We start from the raw sequence: 15,595 nt of genomic DNA on the forward strand, positions 1-15,595 counted from the left end.
TTGCTGTGAATTGTTACGGAAGCCGAAAAGGGAATAGTCTTTCAGGAGACGAAACATGCACTTTATCCTTTCATCCACACGATGTCAGTAAAGATATACATCAAAAGGGGGCCATCAACAGAAATGTACGATCGAGCAAATTGCATCCCATGCGCGCACGCATGCTTATGATCCTATAACTAATTATGAACGGATGATGATGATGATGATGATGAGGAAGTGGTGGTGTTGAATCTCATCATTTCAATCAGTCATAATCATTTCATTTGATTCCAACACTGAAGAAATAACCTACTGTGCAGGAGCAATGAGGAGGATCCACTAAATGAAAACTTGAACCAGGGTGAATAGCCTACACTACCATCTGTGACAAAAAAAACTGGGCCTCTTGGTAGAGGCAGTATACCTTCCCATGCAGGTGCTACACTATTCCCAAACCCCAATGCCAATGAGGGAACATTTCCAACAAAGGCCTGAGGGACCACAGGGATCTCATCACTGCCACCAGTGTAGCAATTGAGGATGAACAGCCAAAGCCAGGCTTGAACCAGCAACCCGGTGGTTATGGGGCGAGATGCACTAACTTTGTCATAAAAGCCTGGGCCTAGAGACATCCTTCTCACAAGCAGGCTAGTGACATTCGGTGACAAGCTCAGTTCTATGTGTGAGTGCAAGTAAAAATGTTTTCAATTCCATAGATAGACCAATGTAGGCTATATATTTTCTTATTACTTTGTATTTATCTTGTATTTGTTTTGTCGGCCTACCTGTCATGTTTGAATTGTGGTGTAAGCCTATGTGGTGTGTGTGTTTATTTTATCTAATCCGAATGCCACAACCGAAATTTCCCCTGGGAAGAGTAATCTATTCTATACTATTTCTAAATGGATACACAAATGGTTATAGCCTAGTCACGTGCATAGAGTGTAGGGACTATAGTGACGCAGTGGCCCAGAAAACAGGGCTTTGAGAGCATGCAGACACCACTCCTACAGGTGAGCAAAGACTGTCTATTATATTGACAAGATAGTCAAGTGACCGCTCTAACAATGGAAATACATGTCCTCAAAGATGGAAGGCAGGCGGGAGGAGGCGAGATCAGGTGGGACCATTCTAGCCAATAAGAGGGCAGATACGCATGTGAACAACAGGCCATAGAGATAGATAGATGACTCAACTTTGTATCTGTGCCATTATAGCGTCTGTGACAGCATTGACATCATTCTCCATATTAAAGTAGTCCATTTTCTTCTTCTTCATTGGCTGATTGCTCCTAACTCATAGGAATCCCCACCCAGTTGACTACTTTAAAATGGTGGAAGCCCTCAATGGCAATGTCCATGCTAAAATGGGTTTTATACAATGGGGGATTTGGAATTCCCATTGTTAGAGACTATCCTGCCCATGTTATACTAGACAACATACACATGGCCACTACATTCATAAAAAGTACCATTGTTTATGTCGTTACCTAGCAACACACTACCACTGCTACTTTTACAGATCCACTGCTCAGCCATACAATTTATAAACTTGATCTCAACTGTAAAAAGCATAGACATTTGCAACATTGTTGCAATATTGAAATTCGATCTCCACTGTGTCCCATAGTAATGGGAGTCAGGAGTCAGGATGAGACAGACAGGCGGCTTTTCTCAGCCAGTCAAAATCATGAATCAACATAATTGTATGGATATATACAAATAAATGTCAATAGAAAAACATGTAAAATGAAACGGAATGCAGCTAGTTTGCTGTCTTTCCAGCTTCAGTCTGAAGTGATTGTGTTAGCTGTGTAGTTGGCTAGCTAGCAAGGGGGAAAGAGCCTCCATAGCAATTATTTTTGTTTGCCATAGCAACCAGTAAAGTTCTTGAACTATCAACCAGTGCTTGGGTAGTTTTGCTTTACATGGCAGTCAATACAAATTGAACTAACGACCATAGAACAACAAAAATTGCACTTGACAACCAGTGCTAGTGAATGTAGCATCACGTTTTGTTGAAAAATTCATGGTTTGGGAAACAATCTTGCTTTTTAATGCTGGTAACCCCTTGTATAAAAGCAATAATACATGAGGCCATGTGTTATGACATTTTTATCATTTTATCACGAGGCGAAGCCGAGCATCACGTTTTGTTGAAAAATTGATGGTTTTGGTAAGAATATTGCTTTATAATGCTTGTAAACCGTTGTATAAAATCAATAAGAGGCCTACATGAGAGTGTATGAGAGCAATAATACATGAGGCCATATGTTATACATTTTTTATCATGGCTTTGGTGTGTCTACACCCCTCAGCTTTGCTTTGTGGCTATGATCACTTCACAGCCATGATCAAAATGTCATAATCAACGGCCTCATGTATTATTGCTTAAATATCCATGATGAAACCTCTATCTCTGACAAAAGGAACAACTCTGATATAAAGTTGTTTTTTCTCAAAGTTGCCGAAATGCCACGTGCGTCCACTTATATCAGTGCATTCCTAACAAACTAAACATTACGAAACGTATATTTGTTCAAATAAGCCACACATAGCAAATGAGCAAATATGTTTTGTTGTTGACCAAATTCGACACTCTCTCGTTGACCTCCATGCAAAAATTCCTCACTTGGTGAGTTTATTTTCGTGGACAGATTTTGGCTTCGTAAAACCTCTCGCTTCGTCTCTTCTTCTCTGAGATGGGCCAGCCACTTCGACACGCAGTTCGAAATACAAGTTCCGTAGTGCATTGCTGCTTGGCTTGAGCTATCGTTCCTTCTCTTGCTCTCAGATGATTAGGTGATTCGTTGGCTTGAGCTATCGTTCCTTCTCTTGCTTTCAGGGATGATTAGGTGATTCGGAGCATGAGCCATGGGACCGAGAATCTACTGCTGCTTGCGACACAGAACCTAAACCCCAAAGCAACCCTGGACCTTCAGAACGTGGAGGAGAAGAAACTCCGAAATTTCTCGCAGTTTCAAGGATGTTCTTCCCAGATGTGCCTCCAGCCATCAATTACGCGCTCGTGTTGGGAATAACGTGTCTGACGTTCTTCTGCAACTTCACCAAAAGTTCCTCTGAGTTTTCAGGTTGGGAAAGCATGCTTACCCCTGTATAATTAATGCTGCGCTTGTTTAACCATTGTAGTGTGTATTATGTATATGTGACTAAATGCTTTATAGAGTTGTTTTGGGATACAACAAGTGAGGGCGATACAGAAATCAATAGTGCATGTTTGTCATCTGCACACACAGTTTTTTGGGCTACTTTGGCTGGTTTAGACAGGCAGACCATTTCCGATATTGTTTCCACTAATTGGTATTTCGACCAATCTCATCAGATCTTTTCACATCATATCTTTTTCAGAGCTGATCTAATTGGTAATCAGTGAAACAAATATTATAATTGGGCTACCTGTCTAAATACAGCCTAAGCTTCAGATTTGCAGAAGACACTGCAAATTGTTATTGGTTGCTGTTTTTTACTAGCCTACTTGTTTTGTAGGCAACCGGCCCTCTTTGGCGTGTTGCAACATGTCATGCGTGTGTTTGTTTCATAGTAGGCTAAATCAAAAAGACCATAGCTTTTAAAGGTACACTCTGTGAGATGTGCATGCCATCTAAGAGTGGACCACCAACACAAACATAAACAATGGTGGTAATGTATCCCATGGCTTCACATGCAAGTAACATTTATATGATAGGCCATATCTAGTGCTTAAGGCATGACATTCTTTTTTAGCTACAGTATTCCTCAAAATATATGACAAATAAGCCGTAAAACAATTTTTTGTTGTTGTTATGATAAGGTATAGAGTTGCACTAATCTCAACAAGGTAAAGTCATATTCTTCCAAATGAATTGTAGGCCTATTTCATCCTGTGATTTTACAGGAAATGTTACTGGCTTTAAACATGCTGAAAGCCTCATGTGCTTGGTGCCCTGGACTGTGTATCATGGCACTTCTACTACTGTCAAAATGGGGGATAAACATTATGCCCTGTTGCTTTGCTGCTTGACCCTCATGCACTTCAAATAACTATTTTCGCTTTTACTGTAGCCAGTGCCTCAGTATCAGTTATTGTAAGCCTATTTACACTAGCCTAGTACTCTAACTCACTCACATTTGTAAATAGTATACATAACTTCCTGATCATGTGTGTAGAGACTAGTCAAGTATCATATCACCTCCACCTTACCTGTCACCCTAGACCCACTTCAATTTGCATACCGCCCCAATAGGTCCACAGACGATGCAATTGCCATCACACTGCACACTGCCCTATCCCATCTGGACAAGAGGAATACCTATGTAAGAATGCTGTTCATTGACTATAGCTCAGCATTCAACACCATAGTACCCTCCAAGCTCATCATCAACCTTGAGGCCCTGGGTCTCAACCCCGCCCTGTGCAATTGGGTCCTGGACTTCCTGAAGGGCCGCCCCCAGGTGGTGAAGGTAGGAAACAACATCTCCACTTCGCTGATCCTCAACACTGGGACCCCACAAGGGTGTGTGCCCAGCCCCCTCCTGTACTCCCTGTTCACCAATGACTGCGTAGCCATGCACGCCTCCAACTCAATCATCAAGTTTGCAGACGACACAACAGTAGTAGGCTTGATTACCAACAACGATGAGACAGCCTACAGGGAGGAGGCGAGGGCTCTCGGAGTGTGGTGTCAGGAAAATAACCTCTCACTCAACGTAAAAAAACAAACAAAGGAGATGATCGTGGACTTCAGGAAACAGCAGAGGGAGTACCCCCTACCCACATCGACGGGACAGCAGTGGAGAAGGTGGAACGTTTTAAGTTCCTCGGCATACATATCACTGACAAACTGAAATGGTCCACCCACACAGACAGTGTGGTGAAGAAGGTGCAACAGCGTCTCTTCAACCTCAGGAGGCTGAAGAAATTTGGCCTGTCACCTAAGACCCTCACACACTTTTACAGATGCACAATTGCGAGCATCCTGTCGGGCTGTACCACCGGGGATGTTTTCTTGCTATTTGCCACGTGATAAAGCACAAGCCCAAACTATGATGGTCTATTGTAATGAATGGAAAAGTAGTATGGTCCAAGCAGGCAAAGTTTCATGGTAAATGAAGTTAATTTCACATGCAGAATACACACTACCAGTATAACACAGTAATATTAGTTGAACCTTTATTTAACCAATAGCTGTCTCTTGGGATAGAAAACCCCTTTTTCCAGAGAGACCTCGCAAGAAAGTTAACAAGGGAAACTTCAGAAGACACCAATCTTCTCTCATTTGAGGTTGGAGACCAACTCTTCTCTAGCCCCCAGCCCAGGCCATCTACCTTGTTTCAGACTGAGTAGCAGCAGCAGGGCTGGACGTTTTGTTTACAGTGTCATAAACCAGGAAGAGAGCTTTGTGCCAATATGAATTGGCTTCTAATGGGTCTCCTAATGGTTTTAAATGAGCAGACAAATGCCTGACCTGGGGCCAAGTTTTTAAAGAGCAGATGTGTTAAGTTAACTTGTGTGTGTGTGTGTGTGCGTGAAGTTTGACGTTAATATGATAACTAATAACTTTACATCTCAAGTCTCTTCAACTCAATATTGTCAGGCCTTTATTGATAGGCCTTTAATGCAACCTCAGAGAAAACATTACACAATTATCGAAACATTGGGTCATAGGTAGGAGTTAATTTGGCGAAATATAGAAAACCTCTAATTCGGCAGCTTTGTAGCAACATAAACACATTTCTTTCATTAGGAGGACTTTGCCATAAGGACTTTTGAATGGTCTATTGATTCCAATACTTTGTCCCTTTGGGGGATGGGAAAGGAAACGCCATTCCTGGTTCCTAAACTCCTAAATTATATTAGGTATAGGACCGGGGGTTTGGAATTTGAGACCTGAGTCCTCAAAATCAATCTTGTTTGCTCACCAGGACCACTGCAACGCAACAAGCAAAAACTGCTGACTAGGCAGCATTTAATTCAATGTGAATTAAGAAAATAATTCTGCTTTCGAATGCCATCTGGGGCACTGACAGAGAACTTTAGCAATAAGGCACATTCTTGGCCAGCTGGCATCTCCCTGGAGACCAAGGACCAAGCCTTTGATTGACAGCTGCTGCTGAGCTGAGGAGGGTGACAGAAGCTGCTGATTGAGACCTTACATCTGTCAGTCTCTAGGCCTAGCCTACATCTGCAGATAGGAGAGGCTAGACAATCTGTCTCATGGCTGGAAGCTGTAACTCAATTGTACTTAATGGCTTCCTTTCCTGTCTCCTTCCCCCTCAGAGGAATGGATAGGTATAAGGACTAGTTGGTTTCCAGTTTCTTTTCACCATAACTCTTAGGCCTATCGTTTAGTCTTATGTCAAGGGTCATAAAGGAGAGGAGATGAGCAAGGCCTGGATCCTAATGCACTTAAGTCAAATGCTTTTTCAAATCTCCCATTGACTATAATGAATGATTTAGGCTTAAGTCCAACTTGTGTGCGCTTATCTCAAGTAAGGATTGGGCCCTAAGGGAAGCCATATGGAAGAGAAGAGTTACACACACCAGTTGTGGAATTATTCAGGTTCTTAGGGTTTTGTGTATATATAACCAGTGCATATCAGTGCTAGTTATGCATTTTCAGTTGTCATAATGTCATGTTCGCTCTTCAAGAGGAGAAACCTAGATATCGAGGCTAAACCAGTGCTGACTGAATGTTAGCTTAAATAGCCTGTGAGTATGGGGAAAGGAAAGGGAAAGGAGGATACTTTGTCAGTTGTTCAACTGAATGCATTCAACTGAAATGTGTCTTCCGCATTTAACCCAACCCCTCTGAATCAGAGCAAGCATTGAATTCCTCAATTCACCCTTAGATATAAAAATAAATGTTGGTGGTAGGTAATTGAGTTCTATCTCTCCTTATCACCTCTATTATTCCAACACACAGCTGCCTGAATGACTAATTAGAAGTGGGGAGTGAGCGTTTCATGTGAAAGACCCCCTTGGGCTACGAGATAGCTCTTCAAAGATGCATTCAGTCATGTCAGAAGCTAGCAGATTCATTACTTACCAACAACAGCTGCAAATTCCAATAACTTTATCAGCGACAAATTCCCAAGATTTGTGAATCTGTTCGGACCGAACAGCTAGCGCAACAGCTAAAATGGCTTTGAAAAAATACAATTTCAGCTAATAGGGAGAAGTATCTAACAAATAACTACATTATGGAATTAACTAATCATAAACTATTCACATAGACATTTCGGACAAAATTCATACTTTAATAACTCTCTGAGCACTAAAATACCTTTATCTTATCCCAATCTTTTCTTGGGAAATTAGAACCATCATCATTATCAGTACTTGAACATTGAATAATATAATATAAATATAATATGCCATTTAGCAGACGCTTTTATCCAAAGCGACTTACAGTCATGCGTGCATACATTTTTTATTTTTTTGAATCATAGTGCTTGAAGCCTAGGTCCTTTTCCCAGGAATGACAAGTTTCCAACAGTGGAACTTTAAAGGGATATTCCGTCCAGATTCCAACTCAAAGATTCTGAAAATAATTTTGTCTAGCTAAATGACTTGTTTTGAAGTTACGAATGACTTGCTTTTAATTTTTTTGCACTTAAACATACATTACATGAATTCACCTTTTTCTATGTCTTTGGGATAACACATTATCTCAGTCACCCATTGTCTACCAGTGTGACATGTGGCCCATGTGACCCCAACTGCAGAAGTATTTTACCCAATCACTCTTTCGGTGTCATCCAGCCCAAAACGTCATGCAGGGTTGCACCATAGGTCTCTATTATTGTAGACCCACCAGGGTGTTACAGTGAAAACTTTCCCCCTTCTCTCTCTCTTTCTGTGTCTCGTAAACCTGTGGCCGAGAGACCCATTTAACCTCAGTCAATGGCTGTTAAATGGTAACGGTGTCAACAAAGGTCAAACCATCCTAACTAATGTGTGTGTGGCTGGAGGGCTAATGATCCATCTTCCTGTCTCTCCTGTCTTGATGTGAGCATGCATGGAGAGTCAAAACCACAGTTTTGTGTTTTTATCGACATTTTCCAAAGGAGGCCACCCAAATCTTAGCATTTTGTTTGGTTGTGTTCCTATTATTAAATGTGATGTCTGATTTAACAAAGTGTTGGAAGCTTTGCTGGTTGCTTTTGTGCAGAGCTTTGCAGGCAGTAGCAAGAGTTGGCAACAACAGCCCACTTCGAGAGCATGCTAACCTTACCTGGGACTTCCATGTAAAACCAGCTTGGTCTTCTTTACAAGACAGTCACTCCATTGTTGCTGAGTGTTTACCCCCATTGTTGTTGTGTTAGCTCTGAAATGCTAACTTAGAGCATCTCACACAAAGGCTGACCCTCGTGTGCCGTGCTAGGGTTGCGTCGAGGACACTCTTTGTTTGGCCCAGCCAGGGCGGTCAGCCATGGGTCATACTTGTATTCCCATGTTCGCTAATGGCTATGAAAATGCTTCTCACACCGCTAACAGGCTAGGTTTTTTACTGGCTGGCTGAGACAGCGAGACACTCTTTGGCTTGTGTAGTGATTCACTAGTGCCATAAAGAGACCGTGTGGGTGGCTGCACTTGCGGGCACTAAAAAGTTTATACTTTAAAACGCTGTTTTGCACACACATTATGGCAGTTGCTCTGCCAAAACGATGGCACATCCTAACTATGTAGTGCACGCAACTATAGATTTGCTAAGTTGATGATTTGATTTACATATGCACGCGTGAGTTTCAAGTTTTGGGAAGATCATTTTCACCATAAAAATGCACCTTTATAATATACATTTATAAATGTGTAATTTATAATTTATAAAGCATTACATGCATAATTGCATTTGAGAAGGGTGTTTTCCCGCTAATTGATTGCATTTTGGAACATTTGCGCTTATAGTCTACTGCCGTGTGCACATTGCTGTGCTTATAATGTGAAGAAATAGCGTAATAGTTTATCAACATTTTAAGCTAAACGTTCTGATCTGTTGCGTCAGCCTCATTGCTTAAAAAATGTGTTTTTTGATGCTAGTGGTTGTATTAATGTGGAATCTATCGCATCGCACAACTGTCCCAGACTATGTTTGGAATATTTATTTCTCGCACAGAATAGATTAGGTCAACTTTTGTACTATGGGGATAGTAGATTGACATAGGCTAGTGCTTTTGCTGTTCGTTAGGCCTACGCCACTTGTTGGCTGACGAAGAGTAAATGTGGACAGTTCTTCCAATATCTTCAATATGCACCTCGGAATTGGATAAGGACACGCGCAGATGCGTCGTCTATGTGTCTGTCTTCACTTGTAGCCTGTGATAAATTCCCGATCACGTGACGGGCATTGGCTAATAAACATTGAGCTATCTGAGGGAGCCATGTGAGTAAGGTACTTCGGAGCTCACAGCCGGGAGAAGGGAATTATAATTATTATATTCAGCCAAAGGGTACAACGGCCGCTGGCCACAAAAGGCATTGATTATTTTAGGGGGCATTACGGCCACACAAAGGGGATGCCGCCAGGAAATTTGAGGCATTATCAAGTGCTTGTCAAATTCTGAATGAGAGACTGATGAAGTGTGTGCAGCCTGCGCAAAAAAAACAAAGCAGAGCTCATGCCTTTCATGCAACGTTTTTCAAATCATCATTAGTCACATCATGCAGCCCTAGAATGTATTAAAAATCAAAACATATAGCCCAACGTTTGTATCACAACTAAAGTTGCATAGATAACTCTAAATTAAGCATATACAGTGCATTCGGAAAGTATTCAGACCCTTTGACTTTTTCCACATTTTGTTACGTTACAGCCTTATTCTAAAATGGATTAAATTGTTTTTCCCCTCATCAATCAACAGACAATACCCCCATTATGATGATTCAAAAACACATTTACATAAGTATTCAGACCCTTTACTCAGTACTTTGTTGAAGCACCTTTGGTAGCGATTACAGCCTCGAGTCTTCTTGGTTATGACGCCATAAGCTATTTGGGGAGTTTCTCCCATTCTTCTCTGCAGATCCTCTCAAGCTCTGTCAGGTTGGATGGGGAGCGTTTGCTGCACAGCTATTTTCAGGTCTCTCCAGAAATGTTCCATCGGGTTCAAGTCTGGGCTCTGGCTGGGCCACTCCAAGGACATTTAGAGACTTGTCCCGAAGCCACTCCTGTGTTGTCTTGGTTGTGTGCTTAGGGTCGTTGTCCTGATGGAAGGTGAACCTTCGCCCCAGTCTGAGGTCCTGAGCGCTCTGCAGCAGGTTTTCATCAACGATCTCTCTGTACTTTGCGCCGTTCATATTTTTTGGAGAGAGCTGGTTAGAGTGCACCAGGCCCCCTGCCCTCTTTTATCGTGTAACCCCCTCTCCCCTCTCAGCACCTCTCCACACTCCTCTTATTTGCATCTCCCCATCCCTTTTCCCTCTCCCCTCATTCCCCCATTCCCTCACTTCTCCACAACTCTCCAAGCTTCTTTCCTCAACACTCCCCTTCCCCCCTCCACTACCCCTCTGCTCCTCCTCCCTCCACATCACCATACCTCCCCCCTCTAACTCACCCCTCCATTCCCTACTCAGACCCTCCTCCCCAGGGCTTTTGCCTCAGCACTACTGTGTTTCTGTGTCAGTGTGCCAGGTGAGCACTGTCCAAACAAATCCCCTCCTGCGCCTCCTTCTTCTTTTGTCTACGGTGGGCATAGGCAGGTGGCAGGGAGGAGGGGGTCAGAGTCAGGTAGAAGGAGGGCTAGTATTATCTTCAACAGAAAGAAAGAAAGAAAGAAAGAAAGAAAGAAAGAAAGAAAGAAAGAAAGAAAGAAAGAAAGAAAGAAAGAGAGAAAGAGAAAGAACTTCAAAGCAGCTCGCTGATGTTCCATGGAGCCAGATTGTGAAATACTCGATTCATCACTCTCCACAGTATCGAGCCAAAGTCATAAAACCCCCATCCACATCTACAGGGCTGTAGTGGAGTGGGTGAAGATCTCCAAGTTTCTTGGTGTCCACATCACTAAGGAATTATCATGGTCCACATACACCAACACAGTCGTGAAAAAGGCACGACATCACCTCTTCCCCCTCAAGAGGCTAAAAAGATTTGGCATGGGCCCTCAGATCCTTGGAAAGTTCTACAGCTGCACCATTGAGAGCATATTGACTGGCTGCATCAACACTTGGTATGGCAAACTGCTTGGCATCCGACCACAAGGCGCTACAGAGGGTAGTGCATACAGCCCAGTACATCACTGGGGCCAAGCTTCCTGCCATCCAGGACCTCTATACCAGGCTGTGTCAGAGGAAGGCCCTACAAATTGTCAAAGACTCCAGCCACCCAAGTCATAGACTGTTCTCTCTGCTACCGCACAGCAAGCGGTATACCAATTTATTTTATTTTATTTTATCTTTATTTAACTAGGCAAGTCAGTTAAGAACAAATTCTTATTTACAATGACGGCCTACACCGGCCAAACCCGGACGACACTGGGCCAATTGTGCGCCGCCCTATGGGACTCCCAATCACGGGCGGTTGTGATACAGCCTGGAATCGAACCAGGGGGTCTGTAGTGACGCCTCAAGCACTGAGATGCAGTGCCTTAGACCGCTGCGCCACTCGGGAGCCCAATACACCAAGTCTGGAACCAACACAACCCTGAATAACTTCTGCCCCCATGCCATAAGACTGCCAAATAATTAGTCCGGGTAGCTATTGGTTAACTATTTAACTCTCTGAATTGACCCTTTTTGCACTAACTCTTTTGACTCATCACATATGCTGCTGCTACTGTTTATTATCTATTCTGTAGCTTAGTCACTTTATACCTACCTACAGTGCCTTCAGAATGTATACTTATTCTACATTTTGTTGTGTGACAGCCTGAATTCAAAATGGATTAAACATCTTTTTTTTCGCACCCATCTACACACAATACCACAAAATGACTAAATGAAAACATGTTTTTAGAAATGTTTGCTAATTTATTGAAAATTAAATACAGAAATATCTCATTTACATACAGTGAGGGAAAAAAGTATTTGATCCCCTGCTGATTTTGTATGTTTGCCCACTGACAAAGAAATGATCAGTCTATAATTTTAATGGTAGGTTTATTTGAACAGTGAGAGACAGAATAACAACTAAAAAATCCAGAAAAACGCATGTCAAAAATGTTATAAATCTATTTGCATTTTAATGAGGGAAATAAGTATTTGACCCCTCTGCAAAACATGACTTAGTACTTGGTGGCAAAACCCTTGTTGGCAATCAGAGGTCAGACGTTTCTTGTAGTTGGCCACCAGGTTTGCACACATCTCAGGAGGGATTTTGTCCGACTCCTCTTTGCAGATCTTCTCCAAGTCATTAAGGTTTCGAGGCTGACGTTTGACAACTCAAACCTTCAGAACCCTCCACAGATTTTCTATGGGATTAAGGTCTGGAGACTGGCTAGGCCACTCCAGGACCTTAATTTGCTTCTTCTTGAGACACTCCTTTGTTGCCTTGGCCGTGTGTTTTGGGTCATTGTCATGCTGGAATACCCATCCACGACCCATTTTCAATGCCCTGGCTGAAGGAAGGAGGTTCTCACCCAAGATTTGACGGTACATGGTCCCGTCCATCGTCCCTTTGATGCAGTGAAGTTGTCCTGTCCCCTTAGCAGAAAAACACCCCCAAAGCATAATGTTTCCACCTCCATGTTTGACGGTGGGGATGGTGTTCTTGGGGTTATAGGCAGCATTCCTCCTCCTCCAAACACGGCGAGTTGAGTTGATGCCAAAGAGCTCGATTTTGGTCTCATCTGACCACAACACTTTCACCCAGTTCTCCTCTGAATCATTCAGATGTTCATTGGCAAACTTCAGACGGGCCTGTATATGTGCTTTCTTGAGCAGGGGGACCTGGCGGGCGCTGCAGGATTTCAGTCCTTCACGGCGTAGTGTGTTACCAATTGTTTTCTTGGTGACTATGGTCCAAGCTGCCTTGAGCTCATTGACAAGATCCTCCCGTGTAGTTCTGGGCTGATTCCTCACCGTTCTCATGATCATTGCAACTCCACGAGGTGAGAACTTGCATGGAGCCCCAGGCAGAGGGAGATTGACAGTTATTTTGTGTTTCTTCCATTTGCGAATAAACGCACCAACTGTTGTCACCTTCTCACCAAGCTGCTTGGCAATGGTCTTGTAGCCCATTCCAGCCTTGTGTAGGTCTACAATCTTGTCCCTGACATCCTTGGAGAGCTCTTTGGTCTTGGCCATGGTGGAGAGTTTGGAATCTGATTGATTGATTGATCCTGTGGACAGGTGTCTTTTATACAGGTAACAAACTGAGATTAGGAGCACTCCCTTTAAGAGTGTGCTCCTAATCTCAGCTCGTTACCTGTATAAAAGACACCTGGGAGCCATAAATCTTTCTGATTGAGAGGGGGTCAAATACTTATTTCCCTCATTAAAATGCAAATCAATTTATAACATTTTTGACATGCGTTTTTCTGGATTTTTTTGTTGTTATTCTGTCTCTCACTGTTCAAATAAACCTACCATTAAAATTATAGACTGATCATTTCTTTGTCAGTGGGCAAACGTACAAAATCAGCAGGGGATCAAATACTTTTTTCCCTCACTGTAAGTATTCACACCACTGAGCCAGTACATGTTAGAATGACCTTTGGCAGCGATTACAGTTGTGAGACTTTCTGGGTAAGTCTCTAAGAGCTTTGCACACCTGAATTGTACAGTATTTGCACATTATTCTTTTAAAAGTTCTTCAAGCTCTGTCAAGTTGGTTGTTGATCATTGCTAGACAGCCATTTTCAAGCCGATTTAAGTCAAAACTGTAACTAGGCCACTCAGGAACATTCAATGTCGTCTTGGTAAGCAACTCCAGCGTAGATTTGGCCTTGTCTTTTAGGTTATTGTCCTGCTGAAAGGTGAATTCATCTCCCAGTGTCTGGTGGAAAGCAGACTGAACCAGGTTTTCCTCTAGGATTTTGCCTGTGCTTAGTTCCATTTCCTTTATTTTGTATCCTGAAAAACTACCCAGTCCTTAATGATTACAAGCATACCCATAACATGATGCAGCCACCACTATACTTAGTAATGGGTTGTGTTGGATTTGCCTGAAACATAACACTTTGTATTCAGGACTAAAAGTGAATTGCTTTGCCAGATCTTTGCAGTATTACTTTAGTGCCTTGTTGCAAACAGGATGCATGTTTTGAAATATTTGTATAATGTACAGGCTTCCTTCTTTTCACTCTGTCAATTAGGTTAGTATTGTGGAGTAACTACAATGTTGTTGATCCATCTTCAGTTTTCTCCTATCACAGCCATTAAACTCTGTTACTGTTTTAAAGTCACCATTGGCCTCATGTTGAAATCCCTGAGCGGTTTCCTTCCTCTCTGGCAACTGAGTTAGTAAGGACGCCTGCATCTTTGTAATGACTGGGTGTATTGATACACCATCCAAAGTGTAATTAATAACTTCACTATGCTCAAAGGGATATTCAATAGCTGGTTTTTTATTTTGACCCATCTACCAGTAGGTGTCCTTTTTTGCGAGGCATTGGAAAACCTTCCTAGTCTTTGTGGTTTAATCTGTGTTTGAAATGCACTGCTCGACTGAGGGACCTTATAGATTATTGTATATGTGGGGTACAGAAATGAGGTAATTCAAAAATCATGTTAAACATAATTGTTGCACACAAAGTGAGTCCATGCAATTTATTATGTGATTTGTTAAGCAAATTTTTACTCCTGAACTTACTAAGGCTTGCCATAACAAAGGGGTTGTATACTTATTGACTAAAGACATTTCAGCATTTCATTTTTTATTAATTTGAAAAAATGTCTAAAAACATAATTTGACTTTGACATATGGTTTATTGTGTGTAGGCCAGTGACACACAATCTCAATTTAATCTATTTTAAATTCAGTCTGTAACACAACAAAATGTTGAAAAAGTCAAGGGGTGTGAATACTTTCTGAAGACACTGTACATATCTACCTCAATTTATCTCGTACCCCTGCAAATCAACTCGGTACTAGTTAGGGATTAACACGGTTAAATGGGATCCCGGGACTGTCCCGGGGCCACACTTCACATTTTCAGAAAAAATGAAATGACATGACCCGGGAAATTACAACATTTTCCCCCAATGTCACGCTAATGCAATTCTACAAAATACACAACATGTGCAACAGCAGATTGGCAAAAAATCTAATAGCACATTATCCAAACAGGTTGTCACATGGAAATCTTTAGTGTAGCGTATTTACTTCACACAAAATCGCCATAAATTCAAAGCGCATGCATCATTTACACTGCCGGACTGCACACGAGACCCGAATGCCGTTTAGAGTTCTCATCAGAACTGAAAATTCGATCCGGTCCGACCCAAGCCCGGTGAGCTGAAGCCCGAGCCCAGGCCTGGTCCGACATCACAGAAATTAAATGAGCCCGAACCCGAAAAAAAAAAAGCCAGATTTCTAGAAAACAATAGGCTATATTGATTTAAGCTGGTGTTGAGAACAACGCGGCGGAGGCGGGCGGCGGCGGAGGCGGGCGGCAGCAGAGTGAGGAAACGAGGAAACAGCCATTGGGCCTAGAAAAAGCGCAGAGAGAGGAAAACT

General features: G+C 42.3%; 1 protein-coding gene across 1 annotated transcript in view; it reads left to right on the forward strand.

Moving 5' to 3' along the window:
• The first annotated feature begins 2,693 nt into the window (after window positions 1-2,693).
• Window positions 2,694-15,595, forward strand: part of LOC121549126 (protein eva-1 homolog A-like) — a 214,690-nt gene continuing 201,788 nt past the window's right edge. Inside the window, exon 1 of the mRNA XM_041860981.1 lies at window positions 2,694-3,073. Coding sequence (XP_041716915.1) covers window positions 2,968-3,073 — 106 coding nt within the window. The 5' untranslated portion in view covers window positions 2,694-2,967. The remainder of the gene's footprint in view (window positions 3,074-15,595) is intronic.

This window comes from Coregonus clupeaformis, chromosome 33 (genome assembly GCF_020615455.1).
Source record: "Coregonus clupeaformis isolate EN_2021a chromosome 33, ASM2061545v1, whole genome shotgun sequence".
NCBI classification, from domain to species: domain Eukaryota; kingdom Metazoa; phylum Chordata; class Actinopteri; order Salmoniformes; family Salmonidae; genus Coregonus; species Coregonus clupeaformis.